Here is a 24,152-nt window from a genome sequence, read left to right as displayed (position 1 = left end):
CAGAACCAAGATCAGTATCAGTAACTTCCCCCAAATTTATAATGGTAATCTAACCAACAAACCACATTCTATTAAATGAAGTTCATTTCAGTTTCTTACCTCTTGGGAAGAAACTCCTCTGTAGCCAAAATCATGTAACTTGTATTCCAGACCATCTAAGTTACCAGATGTCTCCAGCAAATATTTGGCCAATATTTTCTTCTGCTCTCTAGAATTTGTGGCCACTGTGATTGGATACCAGGACTGAACAAGAATAGTCTGTAGTGATAAAATTAGTCACAATTATTAGAATATAAACTATTGAGTTCTTTCTGAGGAAAATCCCTGTTTTCTCTGGAGGGACGTCCTAGACCTCCATAATACCAGAAATACCAGTTAAGACATTTGAACTGTATAGCAAGATGCCCATCTTGTGCATTCCAGATATAGTGAATAGCTTAGCTCTCAAATCAGCAACACAAAGGATAAGCACAGCAGGACCTTAATAGTAGAGAACATGAAATTACCTAGTTTCTATCCAAAGCGCCAACGAAGCAAATAATATTTAGAAAGACTATGTGATAAAGGACCAATTTTTTTTAAATTTTCAATCTGTCATGGACAAATAGTTTTATAAAATACACTCACACTTAGGTGTTGAGGCAATTACCATGAAAGTTTCTAAATAAGTTTGGTTATCCTCAATTTCTGTATTTAACATGGACCTGCATCAAATAGTTTATGGACCAGCATGGGAATACACTTTGAATAGTATGGGTATCATTTACTTCTCTACATAGTCTTGGATCTAATTTTTCCTTAGATCTATTGTGACTACCAGTAGGTTCTTTAGTTCGGAGACGCTTTCGCTTAGCACTAGAGAATTCTATTCACTGAGTTATGCTTTACGTCCTTGGCTTTTATCAAGTCATTTTAAGAAAGCTACATGAAACATTTCTGCATATGCTGTAAAGCTGTGAGGTCACTGTCTATTTTATAATTCTTTTTAACAGCAAAAAGGTTTGGTTTTGCGTTTTGTTTGGAAGAGATGGTTACGTTTAGCCCAATGTGTTCATTCCTCAGCCCCTTTGTAAGTCTGAGACATCTTTGCAGAACACTTGGGCTCTTCTAAACATGTTCTGAAATCTGATTTGAGAACTAAGGTTTCTTCTAGCACCAATATTGATATTGATAAAGCAATTCAGTATTTTTAGTGGGTTTTAAAATACAGTGCATGGTGAATAGCAAAGAATATTAGCAATAACTCTGAACATACACTGGGAAAGGTCATTGGAAGGAATACTATTTAGTGGCTTTTTAAAATGTTTTAAATCAAGGATTGCCTGAACAACATCTTTATAAGTAACAAGTTTGTTGGATTTGGGATCAGACTTCATTTACAAGGTGGTAAACTTGGGTTGGGGATTGATAAGATTGGGATAAACCTCCTCTTACCCTTGCAACAGAAACCCACAAAGGATGCAAAGTTACTATGAAGAAGCCTCTTCTGGAGACTTGGTATTTAGAGTAAACACAGTTTTTTATAAAACAAAGGATCTATAATAGAAACCATAATAGGGATTGTGTCAGACCATAAACTGTTGTGGCTTAGATAAAAATAGCTAGCAAGGACTGAAATTATTTAAGGTAATATATATTAATAAAATAGAAAACAAATTTGATGGAAGTTCTGTTTCACGTTCTAAGCAAATAAAAACAAGGAACTACGTAATGTTTTTTCCCTTCAAAAGCGAACAGTCTCATGCTGGATTTTACATTTAGTCATTTTTAAATTAAAAACGGTATTTATTTGCTAACAAACTACTGCTCTAAGATGTCTATATTAACATTTTTAACTTCATGGTTTTTTAGTGAAATACACCAAAATAATAATGATTATTACAACAGGGTTTTTTTGTTGTTATTGTTGTTTTTAAAGGCTAGTTTTTTTTTTTTTTTTTTTTTTTCACTTTCTGAAGAAGATAAAAACATACATGAAGCAAGGTGAGCTGGGAATTAGACCTCTATGTCCATAAATATCTGCTTTATGGAAGTTCAATTAGACACAAGGGACAAGTACTTATTGACTAAACCCTCAATCAGAAAATTAAAAAAAAAGTGAAAAAGGTTACCCATAGATGATGATTTTCAAAATAAGATTTATCTATTTGGGATCTTTTGGCATTGAAGGTAAAAGGATAGATGGATAACTCTTCCTCTTGTGTTTTTGTAATATCATCCTCTTAAAATCTAGTATTTCCCAGTACAAAGCAGTAAACTATTTTAAGTCTTTATTTTGGGTAACTGACATTTTTTCTGGGCCTATTAGCCTACCATAAGTTGATGTCCCATAAAGAGTCTAATTAAGAGAGTTTTAAATTTTCTATCAACTTAGACAATGTATTTCAAACACATTCTTAGACCCCTTAATTCTTCTAAATTTTCCAGTCCTTATAAATAACCTCAAATGTATGATTTTATAATATAACAACAAATTAGTTTAACCAATAAACTACTAAAATAATGAATTAGTTCTAAGCACTGGGTAAACACCTCTCAGATAGTAGGGTGGTATTTCTGTAGTCACTTTCTAGGGTATTTCCTCTAGTAGAGAAAATCTAAATTAAGCCGTTGAGAAGCTAAGTAGATTATTAATGTCAAAACTATGAGCATATGAAAACAGGACTGCTTAGGTACAGATGAACGGAAAACAAAGAGCCTTGCAGTATAAACTCAGAGTCTCTAGTGTATCCTCCTTTTTGGGCTTAGAAATTAAACAAAAAGATCAGCAAGTCTTGAGTATTGTTTAGATGACAAATATCAGGTGGTAAAGCGTAGGCTCTAAGCTGATTAGATAATGAAGAAAGCTGTTATTAAAAATCTGAACAAAATTCCTTCAGTATAATTAGAACAGAATATCCACAAAAAATCTTAAATTACTAAAAATAAACCTGTGCTACTTTTCTCAGTTTTCTCTATGAACACTTAGGATTGCAACAAACAAGATGGAGGCCAACAGAGCTTTAACAGTAATAGTTCTTAATAATTTCACTTAGATAAAGTCTCAGAACATTATATTTCACTGGAGGGAACCTTAAAGATTATTTAATCCAACTGTTACTTTATAAATGAGAAAACTGAGGCCTGGAAAAGTTTAGTAAATTGTAGGAGATTATACAGCTTTATTAGTAGCAATTTTAAAACTAGAATCCCAGTTGAATGGTTTTTACACCTTGAGTTGATGTTAAATAGTAATTAAAATAAAACAATTCACCTCAATCCAATTTGTAAGCCAGTAACACTCTGGATCTGTGTTTTCCACTGTGAAGAGAACATTTCCTCGGGGAATGACATAGCCCTCAGGAACAGCTTTTATTTCTATTGGAAGATGCCCATCATATTTCTGGTAACAGACAATAATGAATTTATTCATTCAACAGATGATATGCAGTTACTTGTTTTAATAAGGTTCTTTATATTTTACAGAAGCTAATCTTACTATCATAGAAACTGCAATTGTACACGTTACTGTATTGCTAGAATATCCTTATTCTCTTGAAATAAAATTAGCTAAAATGATTAACAGTTTAGGCACTGATACTAATTTTTAAATTTTATGTTATCAGAGTACTTCTGATAAGAACATTTCTCACTAGAAGATAATCTCAAAGTCATCTAAAGAAAAAAGTTGTTTTTTCCCATTTTTTCAAAAAAAGTTTATTCCAACATATTCCAAGAACACTATCTTTCTTTTCAGTAGTCATTTTCATAAAAGAAAAGCTAAAGGCTAAAAGACAAAATAAGGGACTGCTATTAGCAACAAACAAAATAACAACAAACAAAAAAGAAAAGAGAGGGCGCCTGGGTGGTTCAGTTGGCTAAGTGTCTGCCTTCGGCTCAGGTTCTGGGATTGAGCCCCACATCCAACTCCCTGCTCAGCGGGGAGCCTGCTTCTCCCTCTCCTCCCTGCTTGTGCTCTCTCTCTCTATCTGTCTCTCGCTCTCAAATAAATAAATCTTAGAAAAGAGAGAGAGATCCCTGCCAGTAGAAGAATCTTAAATAGGTTTTCTCTTTATTCTGGTAGTTGACCAAAACCACTTTAGGAATAGATAGACCAATCATTAAGTGTACTTTCTAAAGCTTTGGCAATCAATATCCAAGTGCAACAGTTCTCTCCAAAATTAGCCTGAAACATATTCGCTACAGAGTATGTTTTCGGACATTTAATTATGCCTCTCTTCTTTTAAAGGTAAAAGCTGTGGCTAAATGTTGGCTAGGAAGGCAAATTATTTCAGAAATCCTAGTAGTTTTAATGTGATTTGGGACAGATAACTAAATAAAAGAAAAATCTGTTTAATGAGAAGCACTGGAAGGCCTCATGATAGAGCAGAAAGAATTACTGCCTTAGAAATCCTAGCATGGACTCAAAAATACTGACTTGGACTCTGGGCAAGTCATTTAACATCTCTAGGTCTCAGACTATTCTTAAAACAGGGTTAGATAAGACTAGATTAGATCCCTAAAATTCTCTGAACATAAAATCAAAAGGTTTATCACCCTGGCTACTGGGAATTATATTAATAAGCTTAACACCTATCTATTACTTTTCTCTTCCCAACAAACCAAATGGGGTTAAGTGCAGGAGTTAGCCAACAGATTTTACTGATCTTACTTAAGATACAGGGAAAGTATAGCACAGAGTGCTTACTTGACTTCTTCAAAGACCCTTAAGTAAAAAATAGTAAAACTCAGTATTACAATATAGGCCTGAAAGTTAAAGTATTCCTAATTATTTTGTGTTTGATAGTCTACAGTGGAAAAGACATTTGTTTTTAAGACATAAATGAACACTTGACATGGCAAGATGCCAAAAGATCCAATTCCCAATCTATCTTTGTAGTAAAGACCACCACCAGAGGACATTCAACACTCATAACTCAATTCCCAGGTCTTTGGATGCTCAAAAGTTTAAGTAATCGATCCAAACATGCTAGGTATGAATATTACAGGACTTAAGTAATTGATCAGGACAACAAAGAATAAAAATTGACTTTATGGATCAACATGGAACCATTCCAATGATTCAGTCAGGGAAATTTCCTAGAATTAATGCATAGTGATAGACTCACTGCATCTATTCCCTTAAATGATCTATAGCCAAGAAAAAAACCTAAATTTTAAAACTGCCAAATAACCATGCCCTTTCTTATAGTACACTTTCAAAGAAAAGATTAAATCTCCTTTCTGAAAAATGCTAGTGATTTAAATAATTCATTTATATTATAACCAATTATTGAGACCTGCTATAGAAAAAATTTAAATGTCACCCTTAACTTTTCACAAGAATATCTAAAATAGCCATTATATTCGGGTCACAGACAGAAAAATAAGTCATAAGTATAGTCTTCTATTCAAATTCCTTTTAAGAAATTTTGAACTAAAAGCAAAACCAAAGTAGAGCAAAATGTGAAAACCATTTTTTACCTCAAGAATGTAGTTCCATCCCTTTTCATTAAAGACATCATCCTGGAAATGCTCTCTATACACCTCTTTGGCTTCCTGGATCTTCTCTTTGGTCACTACTTTACCTGAAAAAACAGATTTCTCCTGTTTACATTTCTAAAGGCATTCTATAAATTGCTGAGTTGCTGTAGGATTAATCTTTCTAGATATTTCACCATTCTATGGATAAAAAACCAAGAACTGAGAAGTTAAATGATCACCCAGAGTCAACAGCACAGCCAGAAAAGGAATTTGTCCTTCTGCTCACTCACCCTAAGCATATAAGTTCTTATTTGAAAAGGAGATGTACAGAAGAAATTATTATTTTTTAAATCACAGTAATAAGTTAACTTCTAAGTTGGTATTTTTTCTATCACTATTAATATATATACCCTTCAAATTTGATATAGATAATTTTCCAGGTGAACCTTTTTACTTTATTTATAAAGGGTGTCTTCAGGGCTGATAATCCAATAATTTACACAAGGACTAAGTTTTTGCTTCTCAAATATACTTTTAGTTATCTTTAGCTGTAAAATGAGGATAATAGTAGAGCACCTACTTACAGGATGACTATGAGGACTAAGTGAGTTAAGACATATACTTAGCATAATGCTGGTCTATAATAGGCAATTCATAAATTTTAGCTATAATTATAAATAATATTTTATAAAGTCTTTAAGCTGTAGAACTGAAGTATGACATCAATCTTTAGTAACTTTCTCTATATAAGGTCACTAGTAAACTCATTTAAAATATCTTGGGAAGTCTTACTGCAAAGTACTTTGGATACTCAAGTAGGTTTTCAATGGTATAACATATCTGAACTGTCTGATCTTAAAACTGCCAAGATTATGGGAAAAGGTTATTATCTGTGTAAAATTCAACTTAATCTGTCTTCATTTGAGATTTTTATTTGAAAAGGCTTCAGAGATGAAATTTTCCAAAATGTATAAAAAACCTTTGTGAACTCTTTTCGCCCCAGAAATACTATTATAAAACAAACTAGACATGGACTTTCAAATACAAAAGCACAGAAATTATTTTGGTTTTTTTTTCCATTTTAAAATGCATTTGAGACTAAGGCCACAGTGTCAGGCAGTTCTGAAAAATAGGGTTTTAAGATAAAACAGATTATGACAAAAATATTCTAATTGCTACCATAATTCAAAATGAATTCCCAGATGAATAATGAATCCTTTACTGTGAATGACTTAAATCTATTAACATACCAGATTATCCTCAGAAAATTACTGACTTTTCTAAACTTATTCCCAAACTTACTAGTTTCAGAAAATCTTTCATATTTAGAACAATAAGCACATACACCAAATTATAAGATTTAATGCATTCAAATTAACAGATTTTTTACAATTCCAAAATAAACCCCTAAATAGGCAAAGTAGTTAAGTACATATCAAAATTAAACTATTGAAGGAGTTATTTCAAATCATAGAATATAACAATACAGGAGAAAAATTATGAAGTGTTACATAAAAGCAGTGTTTTAAACATACTAGGAAAAATAATACCTTTTAAGTACTTATTAAGAATGTACTGCAACCCATAAAATACTGTTTCCTCGTATTTCACCTTCTTTATCTTGGAGTTTTCTGTCTTCTTTTCACGGCATTCAAAGTAGGAATAAACTTTGCTTGTATTGGGTGGGTACTGTTTATAGTGAGTAACCTAAAGGAAAGAGAAATACTTGAGTTAGAGAACATTAGAACAATATAAATCATGACAGAAAGGGCTTGAAATTATCTAAAACCAGAGAAACTACACTTCTTATCTGCTACTGATCAGCTTCTTTTCCTAGTTGTAAAGAATAGGCATCATACTTATTAGGATACTTTTTTAATAGTTCAGTATTTTAATTTCAAAACCACAGGCGAGTATTAAATTTTATAAACAAATAAACTGAACTTAAGGAAGTATGAAGCCTCTAAGGGGATGGACGGACACTTGAAATCAAAGTTTGAAGACAGGTATCTCATTTGGTCTTGGGGAATGGTCTTCCTTCAGGGAAAGAGATGTAGCTGCCTGGCGGGGGGGTGGGGGGGCATACCCATGATATAAAAAATGAACTGGAAGCAGAATTTGGTACTGTTACTACCCAAATGTGCTATGTTTGATAAGTCAATAGTCAACGACTTCCCATGACTCTACTGCATCTATATAGCGAGGTAGTGAGAATGATTCCTTCCAGTCTTCATAGTAACACTATGAAAACCTGGATGAATGCAGCAGGAGCAGTAAAAAAAATAAAATCCTGTTTTATATTACTTTTTCTCAAATTTCCTCTGAATTGGGAAATAGATGCCTGTCCAATGCAACATCAAATCCCTAGGAGTTTAAAAACATGAAGAAATATTATTTCTCTTCCATGAATTTGGATTAGAGTTACTGTTGAAAGTTAATACGTCTTTGTTTTAAGAAAAAAGTGAGTTCATTTTAATTTGAATTTTCTTATATTTTAATGTGGTTAAAACATTTTACCAATAGAAAGTAAGTGGAAGAATAATACGTATATGCTCTGTTGAAACAGTAGGAATGAAAATGCCTTAAGGCTTAAGGTAGAGGGCGGTCAAGCAGGTGATGGTGGAATGATCGCTGCAGAACAAGTTCCATGGATGACCACTGTGAACATGAACCATTCTTCCTGTTTAGCTCTGATCCTAAGTTTAGAGAAACCAATGCTTTTCTTGTTTGGATGCACAATCTTAAAGTAAAACTTGGCTTTAACCTAAAAAATCTTTGTAGCTTAGCACAAAAATTCTAAAATAAATATACTCTATATAGAGAGCAAAAAAACCCAAATGTTTAATAAATCTTTCTTCTCCAAAAGAAGCAACTTGTAACTCTATGAAAACAGCACCCTTATGCTGCTTGAAGGCAACCTGCGAGAAGAATCTGAAACCTAGAGGTAGGCACCAGGGTTGGTTTGGGTTTTTTGTTTTTTAGGTTAGAACCTAGGGACTGATACTGCTGGAAGCTGAAGCAGTAGCTCAGTAAAACAGTTAAAAACCCAGAGCAGTTAAATCTATGAACCAATTCACCAAAATGCAAAGACAACATAAGTATATATATGAATGATACCCCAGTAATAAATCACTACTATTTCAACTACTTAAGAAATGATTAGAAAAAGGTAACACCACCTAAAAATATATGCAAGATGTATATAAAATGAAAATGTCCAGTTTACAATCTAAATAACTCCAACTCCTTTAGTGGGAATAAGTAGTGAGGTAGAAGAAAAGTCAACTACGATGAAGTAAAATAAAGGTCTGGATCACATTATGCAAGTTTACAGAAGTCATATTCATAGCTGTGACTCTCAGTAGTTTGACCTTTTTGCAGTTCATATACTTAAGGGTGTATCTTTATAAATTTACTTTTTCTATGTCAAATTTAAAAGTATGAGAAGGCAAATCAATTATTTTCATCTTCTGAGTAGACCAAGCAGTCAAATGCTGAATGGAAATGTTCCTAAACTATTTAACTCCACTTTGGTCTAAAAGTATACTAAAACTTTTCGATCATACAAGTATAGTTCCAGTTCTGGACAATGACTGAATGTATTTATAATTTTAAAGCTTTACTTCTGCCATATTCTTTAATTATATACTTAAAACCTTTGCATAAATATTCAGAATGCCTCCTCTGAAAACAAATGTCATTAAAAACACAAAATTGTCTAGCCTGCTTAATTAGAAATGAAGTGTGACTTCTAAAATCTTCTTTGGAGAACTTTCAAGAACTGTTCTAGAATTTAGCTGAAGAAGCTAATTCTCAGGCAATTAACCACCTACCAATGAACACCCAATATATTTAAAGAATCAAATAGTATGTTTGGATCTATTTTATACTGGCTTATACCATTGTTTTAATGGGAAAAAATTTTTAAACAGAGCTTTTTAGTAAATACTATTCTAAGAATACAGCCAATAGAAGATTTGTAATGGTTCCAGTTTTGCTAGGTTTACTACCCTCTTCATTTTGCTTTCTGCTGAACCACTTGGAACCTTCACTAGAAAATGAGATGATACAGCAGAAAATCAAATTAATAAACTGTTATTTTGAAAATAGTTTATTCACAAATATATACTCTCTGTCCACTATGTATCAGGCACTGTTTCAGGTACTGAGGATGGGAAAATAAATGGACTAAGGTGGTTTTTATTCTCAAAGGGCTAATGAGGGTTGGAAGGTCAGAGAATAACATATAAATCAACAAAATAATTTCAGATCTAGATGTAGGTTTGAAAAATTAAAAGAAAATGAAGGGCTGGGAGGGGGCCTAATAGACTGCTGTAAAGAGGGGGCCAGGAAGGCTTCTCTGAGATGGTGACATGTGACAGGACCTAAACTATAAGGAGGTAGGAAATACATTGATTTAAGGGACAGAACACAACGCCAGCTTGGGTGGTGCTTGGAGAGTGGGGAGGAGGAGGAGGAAGAGGGAGTACATGGTAAGGTCACAGAGAGATGCAGGGATAAGATCGTGTAAAGGCTTGTATGTTACCACATGGAGCTTGAATATTACATCAAGTGCAATAGGAAGCCCTTAGTATGTTTTAAGTTGGCATGAATATGATCTGATTCATATTTTATGAGGATCAGCTTGACAGTGAGGTCAAGAATGGATTACAGGGTGACCAAAGAGGAAGCAGGACCATCAGGTAAGAGGCTAAAGACTAGCTTACGTGATAGAAGTGGCTCATTTGGAGGTAAAGGAGAATTAGGCTAATAGATTATATTTGGGGGATAAAAAGGGAGGAAACAAAAGTATTTCCTACATTTTTGGCTTGAGCAACTGGGTGAATAATGGTGCCATTTACTGAGATGGGGAAGGCTGTGGAAGGAATGGATTGGGAAATCAAGAGCTCAGTTTTAAGTATGTTAAGTAACACAAAGTTTCATAGTATTCAAAATTAAACTGAACTACAAAAAGGGAGCTATTAAATCATGTTGGGTTTTTTTAGCGTTACTTTTGACTTCTATCAATAGAGAAAATGGTTCTATAATAAATTTAACATTATTTATAAGATGAAAATAACTAACTTCTCATAATATCCTCAGCAAACCTTACCTCTAAAAATGTTTCCTCAACTAGCATGATTTTTCCTACAGCTAATAGAGCACTAGCAGTATACACATACATGTGTGGTAAAGAACACTGGCACACCAGAAAAATTAGCTCTTTTAATAGAAGTTATTTTCGGGCGCCTGGGTGGCTCAGTTGGTTAAGCGACTGCCTTCGGCTCAGGTCATGATCCTGGAGTCCCTGGATCGAGTCCCGCATCGGGCTCCCTGCTCGGCGAGGAGCCTGCTTCTCCCTCTAACCCTCCCCCCTCCCATGTACTCGCTCTCTCTCTCATTCTCGCTCTCTCAAATAAATAAATCTTTAAAAAAAAAAAAAGTTATTTTCACAGTCATGTGATTGATTTACTTCATGAAAAGCTAAAAATTATAATCAATCCCTAGGCTACTAAATATCCTTGTCCCAAGTATGACATTTAAAGAGAAGTATCAGGGATGCCTGGGTGGCTCAGTCGGTTAAGCATCCAACTCTTGATTTCAGCTCAGGTCGTAATCTCAGGGTCGTGAGCCCAGGCCCTGCGTCGGGCTCGGCGCTGGGCATCAAGCCTGCTTAAAAGTCTCTCTCTCGCTCTTTCCCTTTCCCTCTGCTCCTCCTCCCCCCTAAAAATAATTAAAAAATGAAGAGAAATATAAGAAGTATTTAAGTTGCAAAGAATCTTTCTGTGAGAGCAAACTCTAAGTTTTTCCTGAGCCTCTCCAGGTTTCCCATAAAGTTGATGTTTTTTCAAGAGCTTTCCTCTCACAGTGGGATCACAAGACAAAGGCAACTACTACTAACCTACTTTATCAGTTATAATTTTAACAGCTAAGAAATGATCATAAGCCTACATTTTAACAATACCATGTGTATATAAGAACACATGGGAAAATATATATAATGTCACAAATAAGTTATATTATCTATATAAATTATAAGGGCACTCAGAAGAGGATCCACTTAGCCTTACAATGGCTAAGACCTTCTGCCTTGTCAATGCTAATGTGCTAGAAATAGAAAAAAAAATTAACTGATTCTTTCTTTTCAACATTATTTAAGATTTCTCAAGCCTTAGAAATACTTCTATTGCCACAGAAAATAATTTTTTGCTATTTGGCTTTTGAAGCAATAACAACTTCAAAAGTATGGCTAAAAGATTTTTGGATTATACTCTGGGGAAAAGAGGAAATTGTCAAATCAGCTATAATCATACTGCCCCTTCCCCTAAACCTCCTAGCACAGGGTTCCTGATAATTTGTCCTTTTTTTGGAAACACCATTAAAAAAGATGTAGTCAACTGACAAAGAGGACACCAGCTTCTGGTTATCTTTGTTTTGCAAAATATTATATAATTACTACTGACCTAAATTAATCTTCCTATGAAGTGTATTCGTGATTTACATATAGTATTTTATTTGTTGCCTGAACTTTTCCTATAATTTATAATATAAAACTCACTGGAAAATTGCATCATACGAATGTACAGGTAATCTCTGACGTACAAACTGCAACAGTACTCCACTCTTCACAAGGCTCAGGCTACCATGAGAGAGTCACCGTGACATTTAACTTAAGTGTTTGTTCAGAAGTAATGAAAAAGAAGCAACTATGAAAAATAGGAACGGCTCAGACACTGGGTAACTAAAGTTCCAGCCAGGACTAACTTGCCAGTAAGATCTGTCCCCAACTCTGGCTACCCCAGGGATAGGCGGAGGAAAAAAAAACCCAAAACAAAAATCTGACCGGTCTCCTTTACAAGAAGTTCCAAATGCTTTTTAAGTACTACAATGGCTAAAGCAGCCCAATGCACCTTTCCCTAGCTGGCTTAGCAAAACATAAATACAATCCAGTAAATACTTCTACTTTATGCCATTTTGAAAATGATTACACAAGAGCCCAGGATGAAAATAGAAGAAACAACCAGATTTACCTGTTTTTCAGTTTATTATATATAATATAGTAGGAGATTACAGAAATGAATATGTATTTTCAACGCTCCTCCTCTGATCCAAATTGTCTTGAACCCTCCAGAGAGGATACAAGTAAAAACAAAATAACCGTGCTGTCATGTGCTTGGACACTACCCTACTACCTGCAAAAAAACTTTTTGTAGACCTTAAGACAACCAACTATTCTTTTAGTTTTAGAAAGAAGAAATCAACAATATTCTCTCTTCCATCAACACGTCTAAAACCACTATGTTCCCTACCTACTTTAACTGGCCAGTAGTAAGTAGAATATGTAATAGTCTCATGTAATCACCAAATAAAAATTTTATTACTTCTAACCTCAGGATTATCATTCCTGTCTCTTCTTCATCTAAGAAGATAAAAAGGTAAAAATGGAATACAGATTATAAGGATCACAAAATATGTAAGATAAATGAAACTGAAAAATGTCAGTGTGGAATACACCATCTATTTTAGTGTACTGTTGTAAACCACTGGTATAAAACATATGAACCTGACTGAATCCTCTTGAGGGACTTTTGGGGAGGAAAAATGAAAAATCTTACTAAGATAAAAATATTTTTTTTTAAAAAGTTTGTTTAAAAATTTTATTTCAGAGAGCGGGGAGAGGAAGAAGGAGAGGGAGAAGCGGGCTCCCCACTGAGCAGGGAGCCCAACATGAAGCTTGACCCCAGGACACTGAGATCATGACCTGAGCCGAAGGCAGATGCTTAACTGACTGAGCCACCCAGGCGCCCCAAGATGAAAATCTTCTTAAAAGGTTTCATATTAGACAAACTTGGAAGATGGTGGCCGCGTAGGAGGATACAAGGCTTGCCTCATCCCACAACTAGATAACTATCTAATCACCCTAAATACCCCAGAAGTTGACCTGAAGACTGGCAGAACAAACCGTGGGAGGGATGGGGTGACTGGGTGATTAGACACTGGGGAGGGTGTGTGCTCTGGTAAGCGCTGTGAATTGTGCAAGACTGTTGAATCTCAGATCTGTACCTCTGAAACAAATAATGCAATATATGTTAAGGGGAAAAAAAAAAAAAGAAGATAGCAGGAGGGGAAGAATGAAGGGGGGGAAATCAGAGGGGTAGACGAACCATGAGAGACGATGGACTCTGAAAAACAAACTGAGGGTTCTAGAGGGGAGGGGGGTGGGGGGATGGGTTAGCCTCGGTGATGGGTATTGAGGAGGGCGCGTTCGGCATGGAGCACTGGGTGTTATGCACAAACAATGAATCATGGAACACTACATCTAAAACTAATGATGTAATGTATGGGGATTAACATAACAATAAAAAATTTTTTAAAAAGTAGAGAACACACACATCGAAGAAGGTAGGAAGTATGGAAATGAGGTTTGGGAGAAATGGATCATTGTTGCTGCAGTGGAAGAGAGAAGGGCTAGAGACAGACTAACACACAGAGGAGCTTGGAAAGCAAGAGGAGCCAAATTTCGTGAGTTCTTTCAACTAGCAGGGCTTAAAGCCCTGAGTTTTAAAGGTGAGCAGGCTTGGCTGGGTTAGAGCCCAGAGGGCATTGCACTGCTCTTGGAGAGAGGGCAGGTCAAACAGCCCATGAACAGAGTGTGGAAACAATGACCTGAAGAGAGCCTGGGGCACACAGTGGGGAGGTTATCTGCTCATCTTGGAGCATGTCCCAGAGGGGCAGCGTGGATGGAGAGACCCCTCTAGGAACAAAGGAACTGGCCGGAGCCATTTCCCTCTCCCTGCCCCTCACCGTAAGAATAGGACCGCCTATGAGAACCAGCATAGCATCCACACTCCCTACCTAACTTGCTTACACCAAGCCCCACAGTTCCACTGTGCTTGGGTGGGACTGCCCCTCCCAGTCACATTTGCCTCAGTCTTAGCACTGTGGGCCCCGTCACCCAGGCCAGCCCAAACCCATGCTCACACAGTGCCTCCAGAGATGGGAGATTTGCAGGGCTTCGGTTCCAGTGGCAGTGGCGACAGGCCTCATTCCACAAGCAGAACAGAGCACACCTAGTTAAAACGTGCTACATTCAGGCCAGGGACCAAACACTGCCCAAAACAAGCAAAGAGAGCCTCTGCAGATGACTGGCCTGAAGGATAAAGCAGCCAGGACACAACAGCTGAGCACATGCAGCACACATTGGAGATGTTCCCAGAAGTGCCAGGCCCTGGGGAACAAGGGACATTACATGGCACAGCACTACAGGATCTCCTCTTCATTAGCCTCAAGAACAGGAGATGTAGCTGATTTTCCTAATACACAGAAGCAGGCACAGAGACTAAGACAAAATGAGAAGAAAGACAAACTTGTCCCAAATGAGAGAACAAGACAAGGTCATAGGCAGAGATCTAAGTGAAAACAGATTATGTAACATGCCAGATAGAGAATTTAAAGTAATGATCATAAAAATACTCACTGGACTTGAGAAAAGAGTGGAAGGTATCAGTGAGACCATTAACACAGAAATAAGGAATAACAGAGCAGAGATAAAGGGCTCAATAAACAAAATAAGAAACATGCTTAATGGAATGAACAGCAGGCTGGAAGAAGCAGAGGAACAAATTATTAACCTAGAACACAGAGTAATGGAAAGTAATCAAGAACAAAAGAGAAAAAAAATAATTATGCAAAACAAGAACAGACATAAGGAACTCAGTGACTCCATCAAACATATTAACATTCATATTCTAGGAGTCCCAGAAGAAGAGAGAGAAAAGGGGGAAGAAAATTTATTTGAAGAAATAATAGCTGAAAACCTCCCTCAAACTGGGGAAGGAAACAGACATCCAGATCCAGGAGACATAGACACCCTACCCCGCCCCCCCCAAAATCAATAAAAGCAGATCCACAGTAAGACATACAGTAATTTAATTGGCAAAATATAATGATAAAACATTTTAAAACGGCAAGACAAAAGAATATAGTCACATACAAGGGAAACACCATAAGGCTATCAGCAGATCATGCAGCAGCAACTTTCTAAGCCAGGAGAGCATGATATATTCAAAGTGCCTGAATGGGAAAAATCTGCAGCCAAGAAAACTCTATCCAGCAAGGCTATCATTCAGAATAGACGGAAAGATAAAGAGTTTCCCAGACAAAGATTAAAGGAGCTCATGATCACTAAACCAGCCCTGCAAGAAATATTAAAGGGGAATCCCTGAGTGGAACATAGAGACCAAAAGTGACAGTATAAGGGTAGGAAACACAAAAGCAGTAAAAATAGCTCTGTAAAAAAATCAGTCAAGAAACTCACAAAATAAAAGGATAGAAAATATGACAACATATACTTAAAATGTGGGGAGGAGAGGAATAAAGAATGGGTTCAAACTTAAATGACCATCAACTTAATATAGACTGCTAAATGCCAAAGAGATTACATACAAACCTAATGGTAAGCACAAACATAAAACCACTAATAAATACGCAAAGACTAAAGACAAAGAAATCCAAATATATCACCAAAGAAAACCAGCCAACCATAAAAGAGAGAAAGACAAGAACAGATCAGAGAAAGAAACCACCCCCCCAAAAATGAATAAAATGACAATACATATCTATCAATAATTACTTTGAATGTAAATGGACTCCAATCAAAAGGCATGAGGTGACAAAAGAAATAAAAAAAAAAAACTAGATTACATCCTGCCTATAAGAGACTCCTTTTAGACCTAAAGACACCGGCAGATTGAAAGTGAGGGGATGGAGAAACATCTATCATGCAAATGGAGGTCAAAAGAAAGCCAGAGTAGCAATACTTTTATTGAACAAATTAGACTTTAAAACAAAGATTGTAACAAGAGACAAAGAAAGACACTCTATAATAATAAAGGGGACAATCCAACAAGAAGATGTAACACCTGTAAATATTTATGCACCCAACACAGAAACACCAAATACATAAAAGTTAATAACAAACAAAAAGGAACTGATGGAAAATAATACAATAATAATAGGGAACTTAACAGCCTGTGTGCATCAATGTACTGATCACCTAAACAGAAAAGCAATAAGGAAACAATGCTTTGAATGAACAGATGGATTTAACAGATTAATTCATAACATTCCATCTTAAGACAGCAGAATACACATTCTTTTAAGTGCACACAGAACATTCTCCAGAATAGATTACATATTAGGCCATAAAACAAGCCTCAACAAATTCATGAAGATCGAAGTCACATCATGCCATCTTTTCTGACCGCAACACTATGAAACTAAAAGTCAACCACAAGAAAAAGTCTGGCAAGATGACAAATACATGGAAGTTAAATAACATGCTACTCAACAATGATGGGTCAACCAGGAAATCAAAAAATAAATTAAAAAGTATATGAAAACACAGGGCCCAAAACCTTTGGGATGCAACAAAAACAATTCTAAGACACAAGTTTATAGCAATACAAGACTATCTGAAAAAGCAAGAAAAATCTCAAATAAACATCCTAATCTTACACCTAAAGGAGCTAGGAAAAAGAAAAACAACAAACAAAACCTGGAAAGAGTAGCAGGAAGGAATAATAAAGATTACAAAAGAAATAAATGATACAGAAACTAAAAAAACAATGGAATAGAGCAATGAAACCAGGAGCTGATTCTCTCAAAAACTCAACAAAACTGATGAACCTCTATCAAGACTCATCAAGAAAAAAAAGAGAAAGGACTCAAATAAATAAAACCACAAATGAGAGAGAAGAAATAACAACTCATACCACAGAAATACAAACAATTATAAGAATATCATGAAAAACTATATGTCAACAAACTGGACAACCTAGAAGAAATGGCTAAATTCCTAGAAATATATAAACTACAAAACTGAAACAGGAAGAAATAGAAAATTAGAAAAGAGTGATTATTAGCAAAGAAATTGAGTCAATAATCAAAAAACTCCTAAAAAACAAAGTCCGGGACCAGATGAGTTTACAGGCAAATTCTACCAAATATTTAAAGAAGAGTTAATATTATTCTTCTCAAGCTATTCCAAAAAAATAGAAAAGGAAGGAAAACTTCCAAATTCATTCTATGAGGCCAGCATCACCCTGATACCAAAACCAGATAAACACACCACTAAAAAAAATTAACTACAGGCCAATATCTCTGCTGAACATAGATACAAAAATCCTCAACAAAATACTAGCAAACCGAATCCAACAATACATTAAAAAAATTATTCACCACGATCAAGTGGGTATTTATTCCTGGGTTGCAAGGGTGGCTGAATATTTGCAAATCAATCAGCGTGATACATCTTATCAATAAGAGAAAGGATAAGAACCATATGATCATTTCAATAGATGCAGAAAGAGCATTTTGACAAAGTACAACTCATGATAAAAAACCCTCAACAAAGTAGGTTTAGAGGGAACATACCTCAACATAATAAAGGCCATATCTGAAAAACCCACAGCGAACATCATCCTCAGTGGGGAAAAACTGAGAGCTTTTCCCCTGAGATCTAGAACAAGACAAGGATATCCACTCTCACTACTTTTACTCAGCCTATTACTGGAAATCCACACCACAACAGTCAGAAAAGAAAAAGGAATAAAAGGCATCCAAATTGGTAAAGAAGTCAAACACTATTTGCAGATAAATAACACCATATATAGAAAACCCAAAAGACTCCACCAAAAAACTACTATAACTGATAAACGAATTCAGTGAAGTTGCAGGATACAAAATCAATGTATGGAAATCTTGCATTTCTATACACCAATACTGAAGCAGCAGCAGGAGAAATTAAGAAAACAATCCCATTTACATTTGCACCAAAAATAATAAGATACCTAGGAATAAATCTAACCAAAGAGGTGAAAGACCTATACTCTGAAAACTATGAAACACTGATGAAAGAAACTGAAGATGACACAAAGAAAGGGAAAGACATTCCATGCTCATAGATTAGAAGAACAAATATTGTTAAAATGTCTATACTACCCAATGCAATTCACACATTTAATGCAATCTCCATCAAAATCCCAACAGCATTTTTCACAGGAGCAGAACAATCAATCCTAAAATTTGTATGGAACCACAAAAGACCCTGAGTAGCCAAAGCAATCTCAAAACAGAAAAGCAAAGCTGGAGATACCACAATTCTGGAGTTCAAGATGTATTACAAAACTGTAGTAATCAAAACAGTATTGTACTAGCACAAAACCAGATACACAGATCAATGGAACAGAATAGAAAGCCCAGAAATAAACCCGTAACTACATGGTCGATTAATCTTCGACAAAGCAGGAAAAAATATCCAATGGGAAAAAGACAGTCTCTTCAACAAAGGGTGTTGGGAAAACTGGACAGCTACATGCAAAGAATGAAACTGGACCACTTTCTTATACCATATGAAAAAATAAATTCAAAATGGATTAAAGACCTAAACGTGAGACCTAAAACCATAAAAATCCTAGAAAAGAACATGGGCAGTAACTTCTTGACATTAGCCGATGCAACTTTTTTTCTAGGTATGTTTCCTGAGGCAATGGAAACAAAAGCAAAAATAAACTATTGGGACTACATCTAAATAAAAAGCTTCTGCACAGCAAACAATCAACAAAACTAGAATGCAGCCTACTGAATGGGAGAATGTCATTTGCAAATGACATGTCCTATAAAGGGTTAGTATCCAAATTATATAAAGAACTTATACAACTCAACACCCACAAAACAAACCATCCAATTTGAAAGATGGGTAGAAGACATGAACAGAGTTCTCCAACGAAGACATACAGATGGCCAAAAGACACATGAAAAGATCCTCAACATCACTTACCATCAGGGCAATGCAAATCAAAACTATAATGAGATATCACCTCACACCTGTCAAAATGGCTAAAACCAACAACACAAGAAACAACAGGTGTTGGTGAGAATGTGGAGAAAAAGGAACCCTCTTGCACTGTTGGTGGGAATGCAAACTGGTGCAGCCAATCTGGAAAACAGTACGGAGATTCCTCAAAAAGTTAAACATACAACTATCCTACAATCCAGTAATTTTTACTACTGGATACTTACCCCCAAAATACAAGAACTCTAATTCAAAGGGATACATGCCCCCCTATGTTTATAGCAGCATTATTTATAATAGCCAAGATATGGAAGCAGCCCAAGTGTCCATGATCAATGAATAAAGAGGGGTGGTGTGTATATATATATATATACATACATACATATACATATATATATACACAATGGATTACTGAACCATAAAAAAGAATGAAATCTTGCTATTTTCAAGGACATGGATGGAGCTAGAGAGTATCATGCTAAGCAAAATACATCAGTTAGAGAAAGACAAATACTGTATGATTTCACTCATATGTGGAATTTAAGAAACAAAACAAACAAGCAAAGGGAAAAAAGGAGAGAGACAAACCAAGAAACAGACTCTTAATTATGGAGAATAAAGGTAGTTACCAGAGGGGAGGTGGGTAAGGGGATGGGTTAAACAGGGGGGGATTAAGGAGTGCACTTGTCCTGATGGGCACTGGGTGATGATATGGAAGTATTGAATCACTATATCGTACACCTGAAACAACTACTACACTGTATGTTACCTAACTAGAATTAAAACAAAAACTTAAAGCCTTGTAAGAAAATAAAAAGGTTTCATATGAGAAAAATAAAATATATTGGTCTGATTTGAAAATGGGCAGGAATAAACTTTATTAAATAGATGCAAACTCTTAACAATGCATTAAGTATGTCACGCTAGGAGATTAGAAACTTTAAGGTAATTCACTCTTTTAATTAAAAGCAGCCCAGAAAACTGATGTTAAGGCAATTCTACATTCCTTATATATAACTGCCAGAGGAACTACAAACTAAAGGAATCTGTACTCCTTTTGTTTTTATAAGTTAGACCCATCAACCTGTTTACATATCCCATTTCCAACCAAATCTTTAATTGCTACATTAAGAAAACTTTTGGAAATCATTTTAAAGATTTAGTTAGGAAAAAAAATTAGCAAAAGAAATTTCGTTAAGAAAAAACTATGAATGAGACCATTCTAAAATCACTACTGAAGATACTCAAAACACTAGAACTAAGACAAGAGAAAGTTTTAAGGCCAAGTAAACCATACTTGATAATACTTTGATCTCCTTGCAATGGTGTAGATTTCCACTGTAAAATTCCATTTAAAAGACCACTTGTTAATGAAACTTGCTCTACTTTAAGTAAGTACCGGCCTAAATTATCTTAAGTAGAAGGTTAAGGTGATTGGGAAGAAATGAACAAAACAGAACGTAAGTAAAATGGGATTCTCCAAAATACTTTCTCCAAATATTTAAGGAAAGAAACAAAAAGCAAAAAAATCACAAAAAAACCCAACAATATGAGAGCATTATGCTTTCCTTCATATTCCAAACCACCATGTTGTCAAGTAAATACTAAAATTTATTTTGTTCAAGTGGGGTGTCTGGCCTGACATTTCATCTTTTAAGTGCGTTGGCCAACAAAGCTTAGCAAAGTATAGTTCAGTTTACTTCATGTAATTTGGAAACTGGGGCAAAGAACATTTGCCAGATTTTCCTCTAATCATTCTTTCCTTTACTTACTTGTATGAGTTTCAAACAAAACTGATGGGGCAGCAATACATTCAACTGTCCAATAGGCATATTAACACAAAGGTGTCATTTCTCTCTCTGGGAGTTCTCCAGGGTTAAAACTCGTGTTTTCACTTTCCTTTTCACAGAAATCCTGTAGTGGCCCTAATGGAATAAGGGCAGCCTATCGGCCTTTACAACAAGGGATGAGGAGTATGAGTGATCACCAGCAGCCAAGGAGTTTGAAACCGAGCCCAGTGAGTGGGTCGAGGAAATCCAGCACGCCTACCGAGGGCGGATAAGTGTCCTCCACACCCCGGCCACAGGCAGAAGAACGTAGCCGGCTGCTGCGGCACCCCTACGAGGTCCTCGCCCACCTCTTCCTCGGGAAGGGACGTACCTGCCCAGCAAGGGGGGAGCGCACTCGATTCAGCTTGGCGGGCGAAAACCCACTTCTCAAACCCCATTCCCTTTCTCCATGGCCGAGCCCCAGGGGCCGTTACCTAACTGACCCGCTCCTCCGGCGACCTTTCGCCCAGGCCGGCCCAGCCCGACCCGGCCCAAGGCCAAAAGGCCGCGCTCCTGGGGAAGGCGTGCGCTCGGCCGGGGACGCCCAAGCCTCCCTGGCCCCGACCGCGCCACGGCCTCACGAGCCCGGAGCCCCGCGCCCCGCGGCGGACCGGCGGGCGGGCGGCGCTGGCTCAGGCCCGCCTCAGCCCCCTCGCCGCGCCCCCCCCACCACGCACCCCAAAGCCCCGCCTCCTGCCGTCCATCCCTCCATCCCTCCTCCATCCACCTCCTCCCCACTGCGGCGCCAGCTTCACCTGCCTCAGCCCGCCGCCGCCGCCGCCGCCCGCCCGCTCCTTCCCTCGGGATAGTGCCGCGCCACGACCCTAGAGCGGCGCCCCCCACCCCAAGCTCCGCGCTCATCCTGGACGCGCCCTCTTTCTTCACCTGCCCCCGCCCCGAACCTCTACCTTGTAGGAGTCGGTGGCCAGGAGGATGTTGAACTCGGCGTCTGCCGCAGCATTCATCTCGGGCGGGAGTGCGCGGGCCACGCGCCGCGAGCTGCCCGGCGCGGCGGCGAGGAAGGAGAAAAATGGGCTTCACCGCACTCCGTTGCTTAAGTCACTGCTCGGTCTGAGGGGCGGGGGAGAGGAGGGGAAAGCGGAGTGGGGAGGAGGGGCCACTGGAGGGCGGGTCCGGGAGCCGTGACGCGGCCGGGGGTGGTGGCGCCGGTAGCTCTCGAGCTCTCAGCCCAGGGACTCCGACCGACTCCTCACCTCGGCTCCCCGCCCCCGCCCCCGCCCCATCACCCCGGAGGGGACGCGAGGGGCGGGGCGCGGCCGCGCGTGCGCAGCGCGCGGGGGGCGGGGCTGGGCGGAGAAGACGTGAGGCACGCGATCTTTCTCCCGGACGCCCGCTCCGGGAAACCGGAGGCTTCCGGGCAGTCTCGGCCAGGGCCTGAGCGCCTGCTTCGATTTCATTTCCCGGCACGGCGGAGCGGAGAGGGGGGGTGGCGGGGGGAACCGGAGGCTTCCGGGCAGTCTCGGCCAGGGACCCGCGTCCCTGCCTCGGTTTCATTTCCCGGCACGGCGGAGCGGAGGTGGGCGGGGGAATTCCCAGCTTCGGCCCTCCTGCGATTAGCCGGTTCGCCCGCCCGGCTGACACCTTCCTGTCCTACCCTGTCCTGGCTCGTTTTCTGAGTCCCCTGAAGTCATGCCACCCGGCTAGGGGCTGAGGAGCCTTCCTCTGCCGGTCTCCCCATCCCGCTCGCGCACTCACCTTTGTCTCCGGCTGGGATTGAGGATCGAACCTTTTGCCTGCATCCCTCTTGTCCCTCCTGGTCCTCCTAAGGCTCTCTTTAAAATCCGAAGAGCTGCGGTGAGGAAGAAGGTCTAAGGGTCCCCTTTGCTCTGCCGCATCGACTCCGCTTTCCTCCGCTGTGTGGCTGAGCTCTTGGATCCTTTGAATGATGTTTTGACTTTCCCGGAGAAAATTGCCTGCACGTGAAGGCAGGGGTTGACTTCAGTCCTCACAGATAATGAAAGTACGAGGCCTAATTGAATCTAGTAGTGCCGAGAAGTAAATGGCAACGGGCCAAGTTTTGACACGATGCAAAACAGATTTCATCATTGTTCTAATCGTTACATCTTGGGAAATGGTTTGGTAACCTCCAAAAAAGAAGTAAGGGAAACGACGTCGAATGACTTCACCTAAGTGCCGACCATCCACTTACGCAATTCTCATACGTGATTGCATTTTTGCGTAAAACTAAGATTTCCTTTGTCCACATGGTCAGCGTAGCTGCTGCTGCTTTTTTTTTTTTTTAATTCCAAGATTTAGGTTTTACAAGATACAAGTAGCCGGAAAAAAAGCGGTTCAATGACAACTGGCACAGGAACTTTATAGATTATTTTTAAAGTTAGTGAAAATCTCATTTTATCTGGGGGGTGGGGTGGGATGAGAAGGGGGACGCTGTGAATTGAGAGATTCATCACAACAAAACGGACACCTCTTCAGTTAAAAGCAACTTGGGTCCAGACTGTGGTCTTGGAATAAGTACAGATTCTGGAGAGTCGCCTCCATCTAGAGTCTATACAGGCAAAGATTACGGAAGTGGTGAGATACCAAGGTAGTAATAGTACACTCACCAAGGTAGTAAATAATAATACATTTAGAATAATAGAATAAGAATAATTTTCAGCAAAAAAGTTGAAAACAAAGAGGATTTTTTTGGGTTGACCCTGTGTTTCCTGGGGGAAATTATTTTTTAAAACAAGTAGGTAAATCATTTAAAATTTTTTTTATTTTGGCAAATTTTATCAAGTCGTGCAGTGGGATTCAAAGAAGGAAGATGATCCTTTATGCCTCTCTTGATTTGGTGCTTTTTTCTTGATTTAACATTTCCATAACCTACCTTACTTAAATGACAAATTCTTTTGGCTTAGCTTCCTGGAATCCATGTATGTATAAATGACCATTGTTCTATGCTGCCTTATGCAGGAAAAAAAAATTGGGTTCTGATTACAAAATGGGCTTTGTTTATGGTAGCATTTTCTTTAAAGCAAAAT

At 37.9% G+C, this 24,152-nt stretch overlaps 1 protein-coding gene across 1 annotated transcript in view; it reads right to left on the bottom strand.

The window, feature by feature from the left end:
- Positions 1-22,386, bottom strand: part of NAMPT (nicotinamide phosphoribosyltransferase) — a 37,761-nt gene extending 15,375 nt beyond the window's left edge. Inside the window, exons 1-5 of the mRNA XM_021682932.2 lie at positions 22,056-22,386; positions 7,014-7,170; positions 5,464-5,567; positions 3,254-3,382; positions 100-258 (exon numbers count right to left, since the gene is read on the bottom strand). Coding sequence (XP_021538607.1) covers positions 100-258; positions 3,254-3,382; positions 5,464-5,567; positions 7,014-7,170; positions 22,056-22,112 — 606 coding nt within the window. The 5' untranslated portion in view covers positions 22,113-22,386. The remainder of the gene's footprint in view (positions 1-99; positions 259-3,253; positions 3,383-5,463; positions 5,568-7,013; positions 7,171-22,055) is intronic.
- Positions 22,387-24,152: the final 1,766 nt, after the last annotated feature.

This window comes from Neomonachus schauinslandi, chromosome 12, assembly GCF_002201575.2.
Source record: "Neomonachus schauinslandi chromosome 12, ASM220157v2, whole genome shotgun sequence".
Lineage (NCBI taxonomy): Eukaryota > Metazoa > Chordata > Mammalia > Carnivora > Phocidae > Neomonachus > Neomonachus schauinslandi.
The sequence above is the reverse complement of the archived record's forward strand: the minus strand, read 5'-3'. Positions and strand labels throughout refer to the sequence as shown.